Consider the following 24,472-nt stretch of genomic DNA (forward strand, 5'->3'; position numbering starts at 1 on the left):
TCATTGTACCTTTATTTTAAAGATGTGATTTTAAGGTAAAATAGTTACATAATGTTGTTTTAATGTACTGTACTCTAAGACAAAAACAGACCAGCTAATACTTGTCAAACCACTTTTCTTCCATTTATTGTGCTTTTCTCTACACCGGCCAAGCACCACTAGATCCAGAACAACAACAATGAAAATATATTCAATATAAAATAAAGTGCAAGATTAAATCATAATGTATGCTGACAATGACGGTCCAAGTGCCTAACGGTACAATATCATTAATTATTCATGGTCTATTAAAAAAAACAAAGAAAACAAGCAAAAAAACAAAAACCAAAACAAGGGTTTGGTTTTTTGTTTTTTTTTCACCTTTAAAACAAGACATCATCAGTCATCAAAATATGACCAACTTGCATACAGGTGCAATGCCAAGCTTTCAAAATATACTTTGAATCTTGCAATGCCGTGTCAGTTGAAATGCTTTTCATAGAGAAGCCTACCGTTTTGATGCCAGTTTACCACATAAATGCCTGGCACCCAGTAAAAAATTACACATGAAGAAAGAAAACTAGCTTAATAAATATTACGAAATCGCTTAAATATTCACTTTGTTTCAAAGATGGCTCAAGTCTGAAGTGTTTTAAGCTATGACGTACCAATATATATATATATATATAAATACATATAGCTTCACACGCACACATGACATTAAATACATTCAATCAGCTCCCTCTGGATAGTTATGACTGAAAAGTTCATTCTGGCAGAAGGCGAATTGTTGTACAGAAATGAATTGGCAAAGCAGACCCAAGTAGGTAACTTCTCTTCTGTGCAGCACAAAACAATTTGACAACTCAAGCTCATTTCACATAATTTAGCTAAGTTCAAACATCCACTGTTTCCACAGTAGTCTATAATCCCTCGCCATTTGCTCATTTTTGTACTCATGCAGTCCAAACTCTAGACACAGCCATGTGAAATCACCCTCATACTGGCTCAGGGCCAGCCCCGTCTCTACTGTGGTCTCGTCTTTCCGCCCTGTCACCTGGGCATCCGAACAACCCAGGCACCAGTGTTGCTTTTCTTTTTAGCATTTTTTGGTTGCAACTATTATAGAAGATGAACCATGCTGGTTAAACTCAGAAATGTGTGCTGCCATGGATATAATGCATCTGACACAATGTTTCCTCAATCACTCACCATTGTTCATTATAGTCTGTTCACAGACGTTGTGTTGAATTAATTTCATCAGTAGGTTGAGCTTTGAGAACTACCTCTGATATTTAACTTCAGATTCTCACAACTTTTCTCCCACAGACAGTCTCTCGAAATCATACTGAAGAGATGTTGCCACTAGAAGGAGGCCGCCCGAGCCCCCCGCGGGCTCTGATTGTGATCTGAGTGATACTTCGCTTGGCTGGGGTGAGATGATTTTGATTGTGGCACTTCCTCAGCCACCTCCGCAGCTCTGTTTGGACCTGCAGACAAACGTCTCACTGTTTTTTTTTAAAGCCACACTGTGAGCAAGTCAAACATGTCCCACTTTGCTGCCCTCAGTCGTGCTATCAGAAAAGGATGATAACTTTTGTATCTCCTACATTTACTTACCTCTCCATTCATGAAACAGTAAAGCAGTGCCACCACAAAACCCTGCAACACAAGAGACTTACAGTAACTGAAATTGTAACTAAAATCAAAATGCACGATCTGATTAAATTAGTTTGACAAAATAATTTAAGTCAGAAGATGTGCCTTAATTTTACACACTATGGACAATTAACAATATTGATATTTTCAATCACTTATGAGCAATCAGCATATGACCTTCTCCCAAATTTTGTAGGTCATAAATACATAAATATTTTGATTTCTTTTAAAGGTAGAGTTAGGTTTAAGTTGCAGACGATAAACTGCAACATTGCTGGTTCAGTTTCGCTCATTCCCAGTTACTAGAACAGATCCATTGTTAATGTGATAAGTAAGTAGCTTTTTTTCTACTATGACAAGGCAAGATGTCTGCTGTGCATAAGGCCTGTCCTGTGAGCATTCTACTGTAATACACTGTAGTTTTTCATGATCTGTCTCAGTAAAGTTTATTTTTATTTATTCATTTTTAATCTGGACTCTTGTTCTGTTCTCTTTCTATTGTTTTATACCTGAAAGGATCCCAGCCCCAATTCGATGTACAGTCTGGCTGCCACTCCAGTGTTCTCAGGCAGGAAGGCAAATACTGTGTAGTGCATCCCAAACAGAGGGATGAGGAACAGGGTAGATTTTGCCAGCCTCCTGAGGGATGAAAGAACAGTTAGAACAGGTTCACGTGAGAGATTTTAGTATTTTGAAATGTGCAGGTAGACGACGTGGCCCTAAAACAATATTACAAAATCTCAGGCTAGTTTTGAAATAATAATATTTGTGATATTTGGGACCCGGTCCCGGATAAAGCGGAAGAAGATGGATGGATGGATGGATATTTGTGATCACAAATTATCTGAAAGTATGTTTGGTTTAGAGTGTGTTATACGTGTTGAACTGTGTTGAAGTAAGATGTGACAAAAATCTAAAAATGCACTAATCATGGCCTTTCATAGTTTGAAATGCTCACCTTTCTCAGCGTCAGTCCAATCAGTATTTCAGCTTTAAATGCCAGACCACAAGGCAAAATGCATTATTCTGCCAAGTTTCATCAGAGGTAGACCGGATATGGCAGAACAAATCTGAATTAAACAAACTGACCTTTAAAACGACACTATCATCAGGCCTATCAGTGGAATAGATTAAAATGTCACAATACAAAACCCTGACACATTGGTCTCAATGCTTAGTTCAAGTCAGTGCTGTTAAAATACCATGTGAATGTTATGCGGTGACATTACGTCATTGCAACGATATAGTCCAAGTCATGTAGTTTTCAAAAAGAATAACACCACCTATGCGATACACTCCACAAAAATTACAAAATAACAATTACACTTGTCTTATTCTTTTACTCCTCTTTTTTCTCATGTGTGTTCTTTCATGGCACATATCTAATGATCTAGTTCACATCCGAATCAAAACAACAACCTATATCAATATAAAACCCCAACACCCCAACAACAGATGTCACTCACAGCACATTGTACTCTGATAACAACAGCAGATTCAAAGCTTCCCAGTCAAGCCAAAGCACTTGGTTGGACAGGACTTTTCAAGTGACATGTATGTCTTCTGAATATCACAAATAACCAAAATAATGACTCGTGAAATTACATCATATACACATATAAACACATGAGATAATTAGATAATTTTCCTGCTCATAATTGGATTGTGTTTATCTTTTGTCACAGCAAGGATTTATGCCTTTGTGTCCGCGGTTACAGATCCATCTGAATCAGAATGAAGTTTGTGAGACAGAGCTGAAGCTTCTGAAAGTGTGAAATATTCTTTTAACTGGTGGAACAACATTCCTGTCTCACGGCGATAGAGGATACTATTTCTGGTATCTGGTGCTATTTTTAAAATCTTTTCTAAATTAATTCAGCTGAGCTGGAATCCGCACCATCCAAATGTCAAAAGAAAGGAGGGATTCATTCCGGTTAAGCAGGATTTCTGGGCTCGCAGAGCAGATTCATAGACGCAGCATTTTCTCTCTCTTAAACTGCAAGGAAGAGTTCAGCATTTTATCAAGGGATTTCATCAATTCATTCTCCTTTCCCTGTTCACAGTAAACTCTTCAAAGAACCTGCCATATGCCATTTCATTTCTGAAATAGTAAAAATTCTCTGCAGTTTTACTTCAACACTGAACAAATGCTTCCTAGCTGACAAGAAACACCTGGAAAGACTTGTAATGTATTCTACTGAGAAAAGAAGGCCCTGCAAACCTCCAGGTGCTGCTTCATATGCTTATGCACAGCAGTTCTTGCAGCTAAACGCTAACATCAGCATGCTAACAACATCTGTAAGGCTAACATGTTCACAGCATTTAATAATTTAATTGTTCAGAAATTCTCAACAGTTGAACGAAAATGAATATCACGTATGAAGCAGTTGGTTTCAGGCAGAGCTCTGAAGTCGCACCTGAATTCACTGGCATTCCTCAGCTGTTTGGCACCCTGTTGGGATTTAACACCCACTCTCATTATCAGTCGTAAAAGGCAGCCTTTACAGCCTGACCCTTGTCGCTAGTAGCTCTGGTACTGATATACACTCTCGCCAACATCATTCCCTCTATCACCCCAAACTTACCTTTTAACCATGTTAAAGCGTTGGGCATAGCCAACATAATTGAGATATAACACCTTTTTCTTTCTTGCAAAGCTCCCACAAAGAACAGTGACTTTTCCACCAGATCTGCGTAACCATTTAGAGGGTTGATTCCCTTCCTGATTGTTAGAAAGTTTTGACTCACATAAAACTTCCAGTGTCATTGTTCCCGGCCATGGCTGAAGATTTAAGCTTTTGAACCAGAATCCGGATCACATTGATGAAGATGACTATGTTGACCTGGCAGAGATACATGCACACAGATGTACACAATTGCCCACAGAAAGGGAAATAAAAGTACATCATTATCATACAAAAAGCAAAAAAAACAAAAATATTTAAACCAACTACAATTCCACTCTAACAGAGCAAACTTTAATACAGTTTATGTTCATTATGAATAAAATAGATGTTAGCAATTAAACATTCACTAAACCCCTCTACCAAACAACAACTGTCCAATCATCAGCTGTGATCAGGCAGATGTGTCAAAACTTTTTATTTCTCCATGTGTGTTAATGTGGTCTGTATGAGACTGTGGTGAGAGCACAATTTTATTTGGCCTTTCCAAAACTAAAAACAACAAAAATAATGAAAATAGCAAAAGTGTAAGCGACTGATTAAAGGGCCATGTTGTCACGTCCTGGTTCTCTGTCTTTTTGTTTTTGAGTTCCATGTGTCATGTTTCTTGTGTTTCCATGTTTTATGCTCAAGGTTTCTGTCACATCCTAGTTTTGAGTCCATGTGTCATGTTTCTTGTGTGTCTTGTGTTTCCATGTATTATGTTCAAGGTTTTTGTCATGTCCTGTTTTATTTTGAAAGCGTCACTTCCCCTGTGTGTCTCTGTTTCTTGTAGCTTTGCTTTTGTTATCCTGATTGCTTTCTCCCTCCTAATGTGTTTCACCTGTGTCTCGTGGTCTTGTCTATTTAGTCCTTGTCTTCCCGGTCACCTGTGTCTGAGTGTTGTGTTGTCTTTGGTTCTATGCCAGGAGGTCCTTGTCCTGTTTTGCCATGCCATGTTTAGCCAGGAGTTTTTGCCACAGTTTTCATTTGATCCCCTGCCACAGTAAGTGTGAGCCTTTTGAGTTTGATTATAGAAAATAAAGAATATTGTTTGGACCTCTGCCTCGCCTGCCTCCCGGCCTTTTTTGACTCTGCATCAGGGTTCAGCTCTCTCTGCATCAGCGACGACGCCGCTACTTTTTGACACGTGTTGTTTCTTGTGTTCCTTATGTAATCAAATCTATTTTACTATTGACAGTAATAACCTTATCAGCCTTACCTCCAAGTCCACAAAGTGCTTCATTTGCTAGCTAAATCATCTGCTTGTGTGCAGCTCGATAGAATCACTGTCATATATAAAGATGGAAGACATGTCTCCACTTCCTCCCACTGTGCAAAAGTGAAGCCAATACAAGGCCTGTATTGCAGCCAGCCACCAGGGGGCATGCCATCTCTCATGCCATCCATCTTTATATACTGTACAGTCAATAACTGGAATAGAGAGTTTGACAGAGTTGGTAACATTAACTGAGCGAACGGGGCTTAGTGAACACTCAGTTGACTGCTCTCCACTCACCAGCAGTGAAGCTGTTATTGGTCCTTTAATAATCCACCAAATACCAACATTGTCTGTGTCATCCCAGCAACTGCAATTAAAGCCAGAAGAAATTTAACATTAACATGATGTTACACTCAAAAAAAAAAAAAGCTATTTAACTACTGCATATCATGTAATATATCATACCCCTTGTCATCATAGAAGAATCTTGTCAACACCCAAAGTATAAGAACTGTTGAAGGGAACCCTACAAAGTAAGAGCAGAGATTATTAGTGTGCTGTGTGACTGTCAAGTAAAATTAGTCTGAAGCCTCAACTCAAAACATTGTACTTAATGCATCAAACCTATCTGTCTCCCACTTCCATCTCCATGCCAGAAGAAGAAACTGTTACAGAATGAAAGCAGAAGGCAAGACAGCACAAGCCAGAAAGAAGCTGATAAGACACATCAGAGCTACCCTGGATACTAAGTGAGCAGCACACACACATTCACACACAAACATACATTTTGGGTTGTGACAACAAAGATCCTCAGGACACAGAGGTGTCCAGGTTTTTGTTATCAAAAAGTGACAGAACTGGTGGGTGTCTTCTCAGCCTGCAGGTGCTCGTTGACAGTATAACAGTGTGGTGACAGGATCAAAATGATCCACACAAAGGCTGTGGAACCTCACTGGAGGCATCTGAGAGTGCAGACTTAAACAGGAAGATGTACAGCAAACAGAAGCAAAAACAACGACGGGATGGGAATGGGAAGACAGAAATCAGTTGCCCGAGCAACACAGGATAACTCAGAGGGAAAGTACTTAAAACATCCGCAGAGAGCTCAAGGAAGCAAAAGATAAGGGAGAAAACAAAGGGGAGAGCTGAGGAAACAAGAACAAGAGCAGTCACTGCTCAGGCCATGCTATTGTGTAAATAAAATGCTACCAGGTTTTTTGGGACTGGATTATTGTTTGAGAATACATTTCCAACCCCAATGTGAATGTACTGTGTAGCAACAAGAGGTAAACAAAATAACAGGAGAATCTTATAGTTTCATTCAGTAACCCAATAAAACCACAGGCAACCGTCTCAAAAATTACCAGCTGAATCATAACCGTTCAGGCACAATCTTAGGACTGAAGGACTGTTGTAGCGATTGCCGCATGTTTTTCTTGCTTAGGATGAGTGTGCTCTTACACTAATTACAGGGGATTCAGTGAGTCCCAAGAAGCATGACTGATCTGAACATATGAAGGGTATTTTTATGTATCACAGGTTGTTTTGTTGTTTTGTAGCCCTATGAATAATTATTGTGCATGAAAATGAAGTCAGTCTTTTTGTGATCTGTTTCACTGTTTGTTAACCAATGAGAGGTAGACACATAAAGTAAATGGGCAAGTGTGAAAAGATGCTGTACCTCTAATATTTCAACATAGAAGTACACAATGAAACATAAATACTAAAAAGCACCTAACAGTCACAAAACACCAACTCAAAATCAAGAATAGAATTGAATTTAAAACCTTGATAAGAGTTTGAAACTGTAAATCCAGGACAATGACTACATAAATATGATGTAAGCCCAGGAGGTTGTAAATCCAGAAAGCCTCCAGAAAACTTCAATTTCCTAACTGTGTGTTTAGCTCACAAAACACAAGGCGGCTGTAGAGCAAAGCCAACAGAAAGAAATGTTCCAGCGTAAATTTGATGTGAATTGGTGTCTGCATAAATTGTTCAACTTTTGCAAAAAAAAAACAAAAAGTTTCCAAGCACTTTGTGAATCTAGAAGTTTCTCATGTATTTGGATTCAGAGATTGAGCTGAACACAAACACACAGACACAACCCAACATACATGTATAGTAAGTCTGACCATAAAGTATGTTCACTGTTTGGAGGGGAATAAATGCAAACAGTCCAACAGTCAAAACGAGGCATAAATTTCCTTCAGTTTCCATCTGAACACCTTGCAAAATTAACTTTTCCTCCTGTTACATGACTGAGCTTTTTGTGCTTTAAACTTTTTGTAAACTTGTGTGTCTTGAATATAACGTGAACGCATTTAAATCTAACCATCACTTGATTGTTGGTCTGTCATGGGCTTACCATCATCACATGACCTCTTCAGTCATCTGCACTCACCCCATCCAATCAGGATGTACCACCAAAAGTATTTCCTCTGAGAGACGAAGGTCAGGGCCAGCAGGGTCTGCAGATACATGCCCTCCACCAGCAACCAGAAGTAATTGGCCAGGATGCTGAACTGGAAGAAAGCCACGGCTGACTTGCAAGCCGTCTGGAGAGAAAAAAACAAAGGAAAGTGATTTGACACCGAACCAACACACACAGTTGCAATCAAAGAAGTACAGCTGGAAGGTCCAGATGACTCATTAGGAATTTTTTCTTATGTGTCACGGCAGAAGATGAGACGTAGAGATTAAAGTAGTTTTGATATTTTAAATTCTTTTTGTACAACGGCAAAGGCAGTAATGATATCCTACAATCATATACTACATCTAACACATCCTTTTCATACTCCACCGTTATGAACATGAAACAGCTTTTCATGGAGATTTATTTATTTAATATATTACAGCATTCACTGATGTTTACATCCTGAGAAGGCATACACTTCCTGTTTTCATTGACTTTCTCCATCAGGATCTCTGGTCCTTTCAGGGAGCTTGAGACATCTTCACTATTGTGTAGTAAATTCTTAGAGCATCTGGACTTGTTGGAGTTCTTGAAGATGTTTCACCTCTCGTCTTCAAGAACCCTAGCAAGTCCAGATACCCTAAGAATTTACTACACAGACCATGACCTGGATGATTGAGAAGCTTCACCGTCATTTTTACTATTGTTCTGATTTCCATTCAAATATGAGCCAACTTTAAAAGCCAAACCTTCAAAGTTCAGTCAATTATTGTACAGTACTTTTAAAAGTACTGTACAATAAGTACTTTTGAGGAACTGTTCATGTGGGGCTGCTTGTGTGATTATCGATTGATTATGTAATATTTTACTCAAAAAGTAATTTTTTCATGGAGTATATTGTATATACCTTTTCAACCTGTTTGAATAAGGAGGACTATGACAGCATTAAAGTAATAACAAGAAAGAAAAAATGTATAAAGATTCTAAAAACGCTTTAATGCAAACTTAAATTTAGAGCAAACATTAAAACATTTAAGTCACAACAACAAAGAATCACTCTAAATTCACTCCATCACTTCTTGAGTTTAAACTGTGTTGCTGCTAAAAGAATTCATTAGTTTTGTCCACTAATGAAAGCATTTTGCTGAGAAATGACAACAGCCATTGATCAGTTTGCAGCTCATTTTCCCATCTTTCACCCTTCTTTCCTGTCCCTGTCCACTGTTAACTCAATCACACAGCAGATGTGGGAATCTGCTTAATGATGGGAACATTATTGACTAATTAGTGTGCTCACCGTGGACACGGAGCAGTGGTCCAGGGTCTCATCAGCAAACAGCACGGTGTCTTTAATGAAAACAGCGCTGGCTCTCAGAACGAAGGAGGAGAACAGGTTGATGTGGATGTAGTTTCTGGTGCAGCGAAACTTTCTGAAAGATGCAAAAACAGAAGGAAAGAGGGATATCACACACATACATACACAAATAGTACTTTCTAATCAGGTTCTTGAAGCTGCATTATGTTGAAGATCTGCTGACACCACCACTTGTCGCTCCTCGTTGTGGCTTGCAATTAGACTTAGACTTAGACTTAACACTGTGTAAATAAGCAATCCTACACTGTTCTCCAAAGGTTTATATGCCCAGCAGCACTTTATCTCGGTTTGTACCTACATTCTTGAAGTAATGACGGATATTAAGTGCAGATAGTTTGGGTTGTTTTTTTTTTATTTGGCTTTGTTTTCTCTTCCAAAAAACATGAATAACCTGAGGGTTTGTTTGGGATGTGTTTCATGCTTGTTGCCCTTTTGGTCCTGTTTTTATAACAGATAAAGTTTCAAGATCTCAGCAGTTACTTTAGTCAGTACGTTATTATCATAATCAACAGAGGCAATGGCCACATAGACACAGCTTTCTGTGAAAAATATGAGTGTTTGACTTGCTATTATTGACTTTTTTCACCAACAAACTTGTTTACTTTGCCACTCTGTTGTTTCTAGCTTATTTGCTGAAAATGTTCGCATTAATGAGAGAGTCAGGACTCTCCTGCCATGTGTAATCAGGAAAACCACAAACACGGTTTAAAAGCTGTTATAAATACATTAGAATTAATCTTGTGTGAATCTGTCACTTTATGCAAATATTTGTTTAACTGTTTTGTTAATTTTTGTCCAGCTGCAAGCTGAACATTGTAAGAGTTTTCTACGTAACAACAGAATAAGTATTATCCACTGAGCAGCTTCATAGGCATTTATGCTTCATGAACAACTCACATATGTTTCATATGTAAATGAATACTTCATAAGACCATCAGAAGCAAAAGACAATTGCACGAATTTGCATGTGTAAGATGATTCCAAAGGTTCTATATATAACAAGAGCTTTATCTGGATATTTTTATCTGTGTTTGATCTGCTTGTTTCTGAAACAGCTTTTCAAATCTTGCTTACCACAACTCCAAACACCCCAGTCTGGACTCTTAACTCCATAAATATTGGGTAAGTGAGCATCCTAATTGTTGTCCCTTTTACTGCCCTCTGTCAGTGTGTGTGTATCTGGGTCATTGTGTGCTGTCCTGGTTTTACCTGAAGGCTGTAAACACCACTATGGCTGTAATGAGGGAGATGAGCGAGGTGGCATAGCCCACAGTGTAAACCTGTCTGAACATAGAGAGGTAACTCGTCTGGAGAGAGAACAGAGAATAAAGAGAGTGTGAATAAAGTACAATGCTGTCAAATTTATTTACTTGCAGTTGTGATTTTATAGTCAGTAAAGTGTTTATAATCAGTAAAACACATGGGAAACAGATGAAAAGTTTTACCTAAGCATCAAAAATCCTTACTTTTAATTGTGCAGCATTTTACATTTATTCCTTGAATGAATGTTGCCCTTACACTACACTCATGGAAGCTCATGATTATATAATAATGCAGCCAATACACACGCTTTCTAAAATACAGCATCTATGATATGAAGTAGAAGTTGGCCACGTGGGCTCGAACCTATTTTGCTGTTGCATTGCTAAATAAATAGTGGGCTTGTGTAGGACAATTTTATGGGATAATGGGAAAAAAACACATGCGTAATGCAAATTTTGCTATTAACAGAAACCTTTTCATGTATATTTGGGTTTTTAACTAAGGTTCCAAATATCATGACTGAGATGAGGGATTGAAACTGCTCACTCGTGTAGTAGGAGCATTAGATTGGCTCAGGTCTCATGGTAGTTCTTTCTAATAAAACAAAGTCACCTACAGATAATTTTTATTTTTCCTCCATGGATTTAAGCCTCAACCCCAAAATCTGTGGAGTCTTTGATGTACCTCCTCTGACTGTTTCCTGTCAGTGTAGCTCAGACCAGTACACTAAACCTGGTCCGAACTGAAAAGGAAGTGGCAAGGAAGGAAGAGTGGAGGGGAAGCAGAAACAATATAAAAATGCTTAACTGATTGGCAGGATTACAACAAGATGTTTGTTTACCTCAGATTCAGGCTCACTGTCATCATTGAAGGCACAGGCCTCCTCATAGGGTGGATACATTTCTGACCAGCCATCAGCAGTACAGTTCCTGTAAACAAACCCTGGGGTGGGAGCAGACAGCATGAATTCAAATTGGTTTCAACCACTGCAAATATGGTCACAGCAGTCTATTTAGAATCTCAGTCAATTTGTTATTCTTCTGTTTCTTTTTAGTCTTCACCTTAGCTTCATTGAGAGTCTACTTCCTTTGGTAGAAGCACATGTTGAGCTCCTGAGATCCTAAAAAAGATTGCTAGGTTTTTGAAAATGTTTGTTCAGTTGTAAAGGTCAGGAGTCTATTCACTTTCAGTCAATTGACTTGGCACAACACATACAGTGTAATATTGGATTTCTTGGGATTGTTTTTTTCTTAGGAGCAGTGGAAACAAGTTGTGAATATAACATGGTGAACTTCTTAGGGAAATGTCTGACACAATGTGATGCTACACGCTAACTGTACCTGTCTGCTATTGATGGATTTTGTGTTGGTTTCATTGGCCTGTCTGTCTGTGTGTGAAGCTCAACCTCGCCATCATCCATCACACACAGAGGGCAGATGGAGACAGCAATATAACCCAGTCACTATGGTTTTTGTAGAGTTCCAACCTTGCACTGTTATTAGCTGGGTGCTACAAGCCCTCCGCTCAAAGGTTGACCCAAACACAGATAAATTCTAATAAGAAAATACAAGCAGAGGGCAGGGTCTGCACATAGAGACACTGTCACACATTCCTACAGGATGTGTGTGATGACAGAGAGGAATTACTTTTGTATGAGTATCTACAGGCCTACACAATCCTCCATACTATGCTCTTAAAATGTATTTGCATTTTTTGTGTGTTCCCAGTTTTAAATGTACTATTTTTCACACTATGAAATAAGTCACATTTCTAATTCACACACTGCAGCTACACATGAGTGCATTTGGACTACTTCGCTGACATTTCCTTTCACGGACCATTTTGCTCCATCATTGCTTTCAGTGAGAGAACATTTGATGCTTTCATGTCCTTTTTCAAGTCTACTGACATTTAAACCTGGTTGACGTCCATTTGTAAACAGCAGGCGAAGAGGAAGGTTGTCAGCTGGATCGTTCCCTGCACTGCTGTGTTTGTGGGATTGCTGATATGAATGTGTGCAGGCATCAGCTATGCTGTTCGAACAAAGGCACACAGAAATGCAAACAGGAACTAATGCTTGCAATTCAGATTATAATGAGACATGATCTCCATCAAGGTAAAGAGGAAAGGACATTACTGCCTAATGATCCTGACCTTATCTTCCTTAATGATGCTATTATAATGACAATCCAATTAAGACAACAAGTACAAACAGCCCCGCATGTTTAAAATGTCTGTAAGTAGTCTGGGAGACAAAGGCTCCCACGATTTAAAAATTTAACATCTGCCCCATAAACACTAATTTACATAAGCAAATGATTAATAATTGATTAGAAATTACTTACTACATAACACTTCATTGTTTTTATTATTAGTTGAATGAATGAATGAATTAACACCAATATAAGTAACTGTTTCAAAAATGACATCGTTCTGCATATAAAATCTTATCTGTCTTCCCAATGACATTATTAAAACTTCATGGCTCCATTGGTGTCATCAGTGCAATCTCTCTGGGAAAACAAATCCTACAACAGGGCGAGAGGATGTGAGACTGTGACGTATGAACCCTTCAGATGTGATTTTACGTCATTTCTCCTGCCAGAAACTTCCCAGAGCGTAGTATATATTCTTGCCAACAAACATACATGAATAATTCATACTGTGCTCCCTTATCAGAGTGACTCCATTCTGCATCAGTAACTCCAGCTGTATACAGTGCAGATAAATATAGTGAAGCAACAGTGCATCAGCAGTGAATGGGACTTCTACAATACCATCTGTATTTTAGCTAAGCTACTGATAAGATGAAAAGAAATGAGGTATTATTCCTTTCCAGGTAGATCGAGACAGGAATTAACATTGAAACCAACCTTGATTGCTGGAGAGATGCTGGAAGACTTCAGAGCAGGATACATTGACCACCTGCCCAACTTCAGCTCTCAGCCAGCATCCAATATTGTCCCACTCTGTTTTACATCCTACGAGCACAGACAAGGGGAGGAGCAGGGTCAGTCAATAACAGCGTGAGTAGAAATCGTATTTGGCTGAGGCGGAAAAGTTAGTGAATCTATGAAAGTAAGATGCAACAAAAGCATCAGAACTTTTGTGTTAGTATTTATCCAGAAGAACTAACTAAGTAACTAACTAACCATACCGAGATGGTTTTTGCAATAATAGCATTACACCTGTTAAACTCATGCGTTCTTATTGTAAGCATATTAGCTTGCTGCTGTTGAATTCACAAAGAGCTGCACTAAGAGCTGCTTAACATAGCGGCTGGCATGACTTTAGACTCTTAGTCTTGTTTGAAATGTTTGTGTTTCCTGCAGTGCAAGGATATGATTTTTTTATTCAATGTTTTGTGCATCACGACAATTCCTGGCTGATCAAAAGAGTATTTTCAGCGTATGATGGGCCAGCAGTCAGTTTATACATTCAGATAAGCAGCTTAAAAAGACAATAGCTTTTTCACAATTACTGTGTGCCTGTAAAACCATCCAAAGTCACTGCGGAAAAGAAGACGTTTATACGTCAGTCAAGTGCTTCTATTGGTGTTCCTGACATGCTCTGTGAATTTTTAAATGTCCTGCTCTCTAGTAAAAGAATGATGAGTTTCTCGCAGCGTCACATATTCCCTGCTGTTACGTTTATTGAGAAAAGTACCTGAAATATTTTGACCAACCTCAGCTCTTCATCACCACAAAATCTTCCCATAACCACAAAAACTACAGTACACACATGTGACCCAATTACTTAGTCACACACGTCTTGTGTAACCAAAAGAGCATATCCTGTTACTCCTGGCCTAATAAATCTATACTGGTGCATTAAAGCAACAGACAGGTCTTATCCACGGTCCAGCAGAACCTGGCTTGCTTTGTCTTGTTTCTGTAAATGGACTGCAGTAAAAGCTTTTGCTTAATGTCACTCACTGCAGGATTTTTCATTTTACTGTTCAGATTCTGGATTAATCACAGATTACTCACCGGTATAATGGACTAATTCACATATCAAAGAGGTCATTGGAGGCAAAGTAACAGTTTTGACAGGAGCGAACAACCGAATGGACAGAGTATGTAACTCCACTCTGATACGTATTAATCATCGTGATAAGCCTAGCAAGCGGTGCTACAAATCAACAGTGATGATGAAAAAAAAAAGGTATGGTTTTTCCGTTTATCCCCAAGGCTTACATGAGACAAAAACAAATGTCAAATAGATTTTCTGCAGGAAATCTCTTCTCTAAAGTAAGTTTAAACTCCTCAGGCACTTTGAGTTTTGAGGACCATGAAAATGTTTCAAAGATCCGGGAGTGGTTTCTGACAGAAAAATGAACACAGTCTGCCTGTATGGAAAATCAGGATTCTTATTCTTCACTCTTCACAGAATGTCAGTGAACCACATTTTGTGCTGAGGAAGACGCATTCATTTCATTGTGTTTGTTCATCCATACATTAAACACTGTCCTAACTGGAGCATGGCAAAATGGAATTTTAATGTAATCAAAGCACAGATGGGGACAGAAATCAACCGATAATGTCACTTGCTGTAATATTTAAACCCTTTTATATAAATTTGATTAAGATGTGACTCATCTACTGGGAGGTAATTTAGCCGTCAGGATCTGCTGCATCGAGACGAGAGAGTTTGCAGTCATACCAGCAGCTTTGTGAGGCCAAAAGTCTGGTACTGTTTGTAATGTCTGTACAGTTTAAACACCAGCGGTGTTTTCAGTACAAATTAAAGGCAAGTGATCACAAACCAAAATAATGAGCAACTGGAGATGTTGACCTGTTGAGGGCGCTAGAGGAATAATCAGAGAATCAGGAGTCATTCATCCTCTGGGGACCATGTATGTCTGCACAAAGTTTGTGCTGATGCATTTCACCTGCTAATCTATGGCATATTGTACTGGACTGGATGAAATGTTTGACTTGCAAGAGTCAGAACACCAAAGATTTAGCTTCTGGGTGCCATGAATATACACTTCATGTTAAACCATCTCATAGCTGTTGAAATTTACTGTAAGATGACCTCAAAATAATTATAATTATTATTTTAACTTAATAAAACATAACATAAACATGATTTATTGTTTAAATTAATGCAATGTCACATCAGGCCTGTTCTTTGACTACCTCCCCTTAAATGCTGATTAGAATTCGAATTAGAATAAAATTCGACAACAATAAACAGTCACTCCAGGTTATCTGAGCTATCCACTACAGCTGTCGACATTAATGCAAGGCAGAGTAACCAAAAGTAGCAATCTGTCTGGATGAAATATCTTTTTTTCTCAATGCCTTATTTCATTTGCACAAAGCCAGTGTATCTAATCCATTATCCTCTCCTTCTCCTGTGTTCCCCACTCTCACAAAACCAGCCACTTGTATCCAATCAGGAGGTCTGACAAAAATGATGTCAGATCCAATAGTGAGCAATTATTCATGGAGAACCAGGGAGTTGGATGATTCCCATCAGCGTCTCCTCTGTTGCTGTCAGGCTGACTCTGACTGATAATCCTAAAGACGGAGATCCAGGTGGGGCAGAGGGACTGTGTGGAAATGTACTTTCAGATCTGTCATCTCCTTGAGTGTTTGCTCAATGAGTTGATGTCTCGGAGGTGGTGTTGTGAAAGGTGAGGCATTAACACTGTGGGTGATTCAAGCACAAAAATGTTAGAACTTCATATTTTACTCTACAATGCTTTATTTACAGGATTTACTATTATTTGTTCATTGTTGTTTGTTAGTGTGCTGCTACCTAGTATTGCACACTGAGGCCGTATGATGGCATCGACAGTTTATGCTGTTGTAAGTACATTAAAGTCAATAGAGGCCCAAAGTATTTATAACCCAGCAAGTGTATACAGTTTAAACTGAAATAGTATTACCAAATACTATTAAAATAGCACGATGACGAGTTGTATTTGAAGTCGTTATAAAGGCAAGAATTTGCATTTGAGTATGAGTGTGATTAATTTTTGTTTGACAGTAAAGCCTAAAGAAAAAAATGATCCAAGAACTATGCCAATTAGCATCATTAGCTGATCATTGTGCACAGCACTCACATGCACTTTCTGCAGGAAATGTTCCTTCTTGTTCTTAGTTTTTCATTCATTGTTACTTATATTTAGTCTTTTTTAGGTTTTCGTTTTTTAAATTTCAACCTTTTGCACCTGTCCTTTTGTTTATTATTTCGTGAAATGCATTGTTATTGCGTCTATCTGTATCGCTGTGATATGCTACATGAATAGACTATGCTATAATCATTAGTACAGGGGTATTAGTGCAGGAGTATCACTGTTGTCACTAGACCGATCCCCTCATTTAAATTCTGGCTTTTGGCTGGATTATCCCCTGATAATCAGCTGCACATGAAGAACTTGGCTTCAGTCTGCTTCTTCAAGTTTTTTCTCAGAAAACCACACAGATGCTATGTGATATCTCAGAAAATAAATTATTTGTTTGGGGGAGCCAGAGCAGTGTGAAATTAAAGTATGAAATATTTAGAAATGGATATCTGGGGACTGCAAAAGTAATTTTGGCAAAGACAAATCAGCACCCCCAGAAAGTTTGAACACAATTGAACACAGACAGAAGATGTTATAACAAAAGAAACACAGGTTTAATTAATCACATTAATAATGATTATCAGTTCCTGCACAATGCCCATTGACTTACTACAGGACACTAAAGCTGAATCACACCTGTGCCTTTGCTGCTATGAAGGCAAAACTAACTGCGATGAAAAAGATCAATTCCTGTCGTCTTTAAAGCTCTAACTTGAAATTCATAATGTGGCCATGTCCACGCTATAAATCCACTAAATAAAAGAAAGATTTCCAGCCTTCTGTGGCTTTCCCTCCACACTAAGCCACAATTAATCACATCCCAGAAAATAATGCTTTTCACACCGCCCTCTGTCAAGTGCATCTTGTTGTAAGGGGTAGAAAATCCATTGTGGATAAGATGATTAAAACTGGCAGTGAAGTACAAGCTTAAAAATAACAAGCTTGCAGTTAACTGTCTATTGGGGTTTATCATAGGAAGAGGAACAGTTTCTTAGTACAGGAACTAAATAGATGGGCTGAGGTAATTGGTATCAGGGATTAAGAAATTTCACTCTCCAATGTTGTGGTTTCTTATTTCACTGTAGTTAATGCCAAAGATGGATGTTGGCCTTTAAATTTTAAATTTGGTGAGAGGGGAAACATCTTCTTAAGCATGTTGCATGTGGGAGGATCATCTTCAGGTTTACACAGATGGGTTTAATCCTAATAGAAAAACAGAGACGTGTATTCAAGAGAGGAAACAGCTTCCAAATAGTATTTTGGTTGTCTCGGCAGAGACGGTGGCAGGTTTATAGGCACTTTGGTGATTGGAACAAACAAAACCAAACAGCAGTGTTGTTTGTACAGACCCAAGGGCAGAATTAGCTCTGAAGGATAGGAGAGCTGAAGGTAGATGTGATTTAATTACTGAACTGAACTTTAGGTGTTGCTTTATAAAAATCTATCTGGCTTGCCATCTCCTTACGTTGGAGGAGCAGATACAGCAGATCAATTCAGTAAAAGGTAGAAAGTTGTAGCTTCATTTACAAAGTCTGAAGTACAACACATCAGTCTCACTGCGCAGTGTCACATTGTTTGTCATAAACCGATGCCACACTGGATGCTCCAGACATGCAGGAAAAGTAGTGAAGGACAGGATGCTAATCTGGAAACAAATGTGATAAAACTGCTGCTTTTCTGGAGAGCTGACACACACTGACATTAGGAATTAGGACAGCAGCATATCACGACGTGATGACGCTACGTCGGCTGCTCTTTAGTCCAACTGAAACAACTATTAGATGTGCGTCATCAATTGTACAATGCACATTGGTGCAGGATTTTTAATCTAAGTGCAATTGTCCTGTAAAATTTAACTTGTCCACTACTGTAGTTTACAACTAAATATGTTCAAAACTAAAGGCATTCAGTGTGAAACGCACAGCAGCTTCCATTATCAGCCAGCTGTGCGGAAGTGAGAAAACATATGCAGGAATTTCTCCTGTTTTACGGTCTTCCTCAGGTACTTGCAGTGTCACTTTTCGTATACAATGTATGAATAGCTTCAGGCAGAGAATGTGTGAAAATGTGTGCCATAATCCTGATATTTAAAAAGCACCCCCCCCCCCCCCCCCCCAAAGCGGCTGGCTTTTCACCCCATCTCTAAGTGGCTGTTTGAAACAGTTCTAAACACTGTCATGCTATGGGTGTATTAGCATGCTGGTGTTAGCAGCCTCGCGTTGCTGCCAGCTTGGCTTTAGGCTCTTTGTCTGGTTTTTTCTTTATTATTTCAGTGTTTCTTTTGCCTTTTGTACCAGCCAGGTCCGTCGCATTATATCTGAACCAAAGTTTATGTCGCTCGAGCTGTTTGTTGGATTGCTCCTAGAGATTAGATCGCTTCAAAGTGTGAATTAAAGTTTTACTCTCTGCCAAGTGGTGGAATAATATTCCCATAAGGGAGTTCATGCTCCTAGATGCTTAAATTCAGATCTCTGGATTTGAGTCATACAGGCAGAGAGTGATGTGACAGCGGTGATGTGCTGATCATGAAAAGATTTCATTTTTAGCTTGAAATTAGAGACACAAAAGAAAGGGACACAATTACATGATCTATGTCAAAAGAAACATTTGTTCCCGTTCATCCACACAACAAAAGCCACATTGAGCGTAGTGAAAACTATGAATTACGGAAACTTATACTGTTTCGCTGAGACTGACATCTTTGTGTCAAGAGGTGGATGATTAATTTCTAACATCTCCTCTCAGATCAACTAAAAGGTTTTGTCACCCACTGAGCAGTTTCCTATTCTTGGGCCTTTATTAACAGACAGCTTTAGAGGAGGCTATACATTTGGTCTCTTAAATGTCACGTCATTCAGGATTAATAAAGACGTGTGAAATTACTTTGGACTAGTGAGTGCTTCCAGAGCACCCCTGAGGGAGGAACTGGAAGGTGTCTTGATTTATTAAGCAGCAAGCAGAACTTAGGCTTCTCTGTGGGGTTTAGTGTTTCGGTGTTTCAATGGACAGTTTTTTTTGTCAGAAAGAATATTATTGTTTTTTGGATGAAAACAAGAAGGAGCGAGAGAGAAAGTGAATTTCCTGGGTGGAAGACATTTGAAACACTTTAACCTACTGACAGATGGAATAATGACAAATAAACAAGTCTGCTTAGCTGTGCAAAATCTGCATTCAAATGGCAACTTTTGGCCTAACCTGAGAAAGTTTAGTCACTGATGAGACACTGCAGAATTTACGTTTGACCTGAGGGTGGCGCTGGATGGAAAGCGAGGGGAACACTATAACACAAAGATTCACCCACTGGGCACCATGTATAACTGCTAGTCCGTCAACAGTTGGCATGTCAGTCTGGACCAAAGTGGTTGTTTGATCAACCAACAAATTAACACTGATAGTCACACAGCTTGTTTGGCTAAAAGGTTTTCTTCCTTTCTCTGCTTAAAGTGTTAAAAAATTGGACTATTGTTCAGAAAGAAAAGCTGTATGAAGACATGGGTTTTCAAAACCTCTGATGGAAATGTGTTACCAATTTTACTGACGTTTCAAATGGCATAGGATTACTAAAAAAAAAAAAATGTCATCTGCAACCCTAATTCACACCAAATCCATCAAAGAGGACAACAGCAACTGGCCTGTTGTTGGTTTCACAGTGGCATACAGCAGCACATGATGCCTACTTGGGCTCGTTACCACCAGGAGTCCCTAATGACACTGATGAGTATTTGAAATTCCAAGCTGAAATTTCAACTCTGCATGACTCTCCAACTCTGCATGGCTGCATGTCACCCGCGTGGTCGGTATCACACTGATGGACGCACAAACACACCTACTTCGACAATGAAATCCATCAGCAGACTTTTATCTCCGTAATGAGCAGCGGATGACAACTTTTCACCGAAGCGTTGCGTTCAGTGTCATCGAAGGTAATTAAGATCAAATTAGTATGGAAATGTTAAAGTTCATCACTCTCGCGGAGGGGAGTTCTCAGAGTGTTGTTATTCTTTGGCAGTTTTTGATGAAGTGGAGAGGAATTCGACTTCAGTGACGCAACTCATGATGCAGACATGCAGTGTGGCCCTCTAGGAGATGCCAGGTTCATTAGTTTATAATGAAATCAATGAGTCAGATTGGAAGGAAAGCAGGTGAAGCCTCACCGGGAGGAAGAGCAGGTGTCACATTACATCAGCATGATGAACACTACATGGTGTAGTAACTGCGTGCTTGTACACACTACAAACTCTGATTTTTCAAAATAAGATCAGAAACTTTTTAAAAGTTGTTCCAACACAAGTAAATTAAAGTGAAATCAAAGGGGTATCACAGAATTGTTATGTTGCTATGAAGTGCAATAATTTGAAAGAGGTATTCTGGTAATCAACAATAACATTGACAATAACACAGTATAAAAATACTCATTTAAAAGTCTATTCAAAATGTAGTCTGGTTCAACTGGTAAGGCCGCCCCTTGTCGTGCTGCTGTGCCTGGCCAGTGCTGAAAAACACAAGTATTGCTTAAACCTCAAATTATATCAAACAACAGTGCTTGATATATAATTTCCACAACTATCACTCAAAGTACAATTTAAGGTCTTTGTACATTACTTGAATATTTCTAGTTTGTCTGCTACTATACTAAGTGGGAAATGTTGTACTTTTTTACTCTTTTAAACAAGTTAGTTTACAGATTCAGATTGGAAACACAACATAAAATCAACAAATAAATTATGAGGTAAAGCTTCAGCCACCCAGCAGGCTAGTAAAACATTAGCCCCACCTTTACCAGGTGCAACAATAATGTACACATTAATGCATCACAACTGATGCATTAATGTGTTTTAGTGAATTGTAGTAATTTTACTATATATATTCACAAATATAGAAAAACATGCCAACATTTACCCTTTTTTTTCTTTTTTTTTACTTAGTTGTGTATTGTGGTGCTAGTACTTTTGTACTTTTGTACTAAAGTAAAATTTTAATGAACTTTTACTTCTAACTTTAAGTATTTTCACATTGTTGTATTGCTACTAAAGTCTATATTATCTAAAATCTAAAAAGTCCCTTTACCCAAAAATTGTCAATTAATTAAACTTTTAAAATGATTAAGCAGTGCTGCTGAAGTGAAATTTATTTTTGATATTTTGTAAGAAAGCTCATCACTCCACTGTATTTTTACATAGAAAACAATTGATTCCTGATGTATTAATGTTTGCAATGGTATATTGAGCATTTAAAAACCGACACATGTGACTCAGTCTTGTGCTCTGGTCATCGTCGGAGGGTCAACGCATGACTTGAGCTGCCAAAGTTGCTCGCAATACTCCGATTATCACAGCCCACCACAACTGGTAGACTTTTCAAAGACCCTACATAAAGTTTATCCAACGTGCCTACTACAATCTAACTTAATTTCTGCCTCTCTGTGTGTTTTATCCCCCCAGCCCATCTCCAGCCTCTCTGCGTGCGTTCGGATGCGCAGAAACACAAAGCAGCAGCATGCATGAACCCACCGCTGCGGTCCGTCCGGTTTTGCGCTTCGCTCCTCGTCGTTTGGCTACAGATCTCCCGAGCCCTCAAAAGCTCAGATATGATGGCGCAGTCCGGATGAATTGCTTCAGCCTGAAATGAACGACAGAACTTCAGTTATATACGGGAAAATCAGACACATGCACCACAAGCCAATTCCCCGAGCTGGTTGCTTGGAGGAGTTATGATGCGTGAGTGGGTGCAGTTATGGAGGAGAAAAATGGGGAGGAAAACAAGTCTGTTGAGCAAACATCATCAACAAACACACCTCTGCGGGCAGATCACTTCATTCTGTCGACCGACCAGGTGTATTTTTCAAGAAAGGACTCAACTTTGACGGATGAAACTTACTCAGAGGATGCCCACATTTTTTTATTTTCGACAATCATTTTTAATTTCCCTGCTAACCTTTTCAGGTTAAAACATGAGCGTTGTTTTAAGAATTAAAACAATTTCTCATAAGCGCGTCTTTTGCAAATTCGTGTTCCGTCCCTGCAGACTTGAAGACAACATCTGGGCCAGTCATGCGCCCCCTTTCTTTCTAAATGAGCCCCTGCTCTCCCTGTTGATTTCGTCTTTGGTTCATACCAGATGGATGGCAGTGATGGATGCAGGTCCCGAGCCTTGATAACCACTAATTAGCACCAGCCGCTTAATGAGGACACTTGCAGTGCAAGTGCGGTGTGCTCCAAAGAGCCATGGAAGGACAGCGGATAATAACGGTGACAGCGTTGCAACAAAAAATGTCATTAGGCTGTAATTAAGTGAATCGCTTCCTAATGTGAAAATGCAGCAGTCAGAAGGGTTAACTTCAGCCGCACTTTGAGCTGCTTTGAGAGTCTCAGAGGTATATTAAAACATGCTACTTACATTCGGCCCGCACCACAGATGAAGATAAAAGATGAGGAGTATGAATGTCTCGTGTCGTCCTGGCGGTCTCTTACAACACACTTCCATGTTCTTATCTGTCTTCTTAATGTCCCTCATCGGGTGGTGGTGGTGGTGTGTTGGTGATGATGATGTGCGCGCAGATCCAGTTTATTTGTTCCTCTGCGCCTCTTGGAGACTCACTTCTTCTTTATAGTCTCGGTATGAAAATGTCAACCTAAAATAGATGAATCCTCGCTCTCTCCCGCGAGCTGCAAACTTGCGGGAGTGAAGAGCTGCTGTCGCACATCTGCTCTCTCTCTCTCTCTCTCTCTCTCTCTCTCACCCCTATTCCCTCTCTCTCTCTCTCTCTCTCTCTCCCTCTCTCTCTCTCTCCGTCCCTCTCCCTCTCTCTCTCTCACCCTCTCCCTCTCTCTCTCTCTCTCTCTCCCCCATCCCCTCTCTCTCTCTCCCCGTCCCTCTCCCTCTCTCTCACCCCCATTCCCTCTCACCCTCTCTCTCCCTGTCACCCCCCTCTCTCTCTCTCTCTCTCTCTCTCTCTCCCCTTCCCTCTCTCTCACCCCCATTCCCTCTCACCCTCTCTCTCCCTGTCACCCCCCTTTCTCTCTCTCTCTCTCTCTCTCTCTCTCTCCCCTTCCCTCTCTCTCACCCCCATTCCCTCTCACCCCCCCCCTCTCTCTCTCTCTCTCTCTCTCTCCCCTTCCCTCTCTCTCACCCCCATTCCCTCTCACCCTCTCTCTCCCTCTCACCCCCCCTTTCTCTCTCTCTCTCTCTCTCTCACCCCCCGTCACCCGCTCTCTGTCTCCCATTCCCTCTCACCCTCTCTCTCTCTCTCTCTCTCTCTCTCTCTCTCTCTCTCTCTCTCACCCCATTACCTCTCACCCTCTCCCTTCTCTCTCTCTCCCCTTCCCTCTCCCTCTCTCTCTCCCCCATTCCCTCTCCCTCTCTCCTTCTCTCTGCCTGTCAGAGTAAGATCAGGTAAATGAATGCCTACATTCAGAGAGATGACAATCAGGACACGTGATGAAACAAGCAACCAACGGCCTGTTTTCAAGTCACAAAATGTAAATGTTAATGCTAATAGCAGCCAGACATGTACAGTCTCCAACAAAACCTCTGTTTGTACACTGCCTCTCTCATATTTGCCTGATAGGCAGCATGTCATGTAATATTTACCAAAGGATACATTGTTCAGTACGATTAGTGGTGGGAAGGCACTCACTTACGGAAATGCTGTACTTACAGTATTTATGTACTTGAATTTGGCTTGAGTATTTCCTTGTCCTGCCACTTTATACGTTTCCTGCATCACATCATCATCACAATATTGCACCTTTTCCTCACTACATTTGTCTGCAAACCTTCCTACATGCAAAACACAAGCCCAGTTTATACACAATAATAA

At 39.6% G+C, this 24,472-nt stretch overlaps 1 protein-coding gene and 1 long non-coding RNA gene across 2 annotated transcripts; one reads left to right on the forward strand and one right to left on the reverse strand.

The window, feature by feature from the left end:
* Positions 1-105: 105 nt before the first annotated feature.
* LOC124069949 (vasoactive intestinal polypeptide receptor 1-like) lies at positions 106-23,383 on the reverse strand. The gene is made up of 13 exons (XM_046409493.1): positions 23,050-23,383; positions 22,164-22,272; positions 13,451-13,558; positions 11,419-11,519; positions 10,524-10,621; positions 9,237-9,369; positions 7,928-8,081; positions 5,989-6,049; positions 5,821-5,890; positions 4,387-4,481; positions 2,148-2,277; positions 1,600-1,641; positions 106-1,469 (listed from the first exon to the last, which is right to left on the reverse strand). Exons 1-13 carry the CDS (start codon positions 23,164-23,166, stop codon positions 1,323-1,325), a joined length of 1,365 nt encoding a protein of 454 aa, XP_046265449.1. The 5' UTR covers positions 23,167-23,383; the 3' UTR covers positions 106-1,322.
* On the forward strand, positions 5,165-6,739 carry LOC124069950. Its single transcript, XR_006845130.1, has 3 exons — positions 5,165-5,307; positions 6,180-6,272; positions 6,400-6,739. It is a non-coding gene; the product is annotated as an uncharacterized LOC124069950 (long non-coding RNA).
* Positions 23,384-24,472: the final 1,089 nt, after the last annotated feature.

Source organism: Scatophagus argus, chromosome 13 (assembly GCF_020382885.2).
Source record: "Scatophagus argus isolate fScaArg1 chromosome 13, fScaArg1.pri, whole genome shotgun sequence".
NCBI lineage: Eukaryota > Metazoa > Chordata > Actinopteri > Scatophagidae > Scatophagus > Scatophagus argus.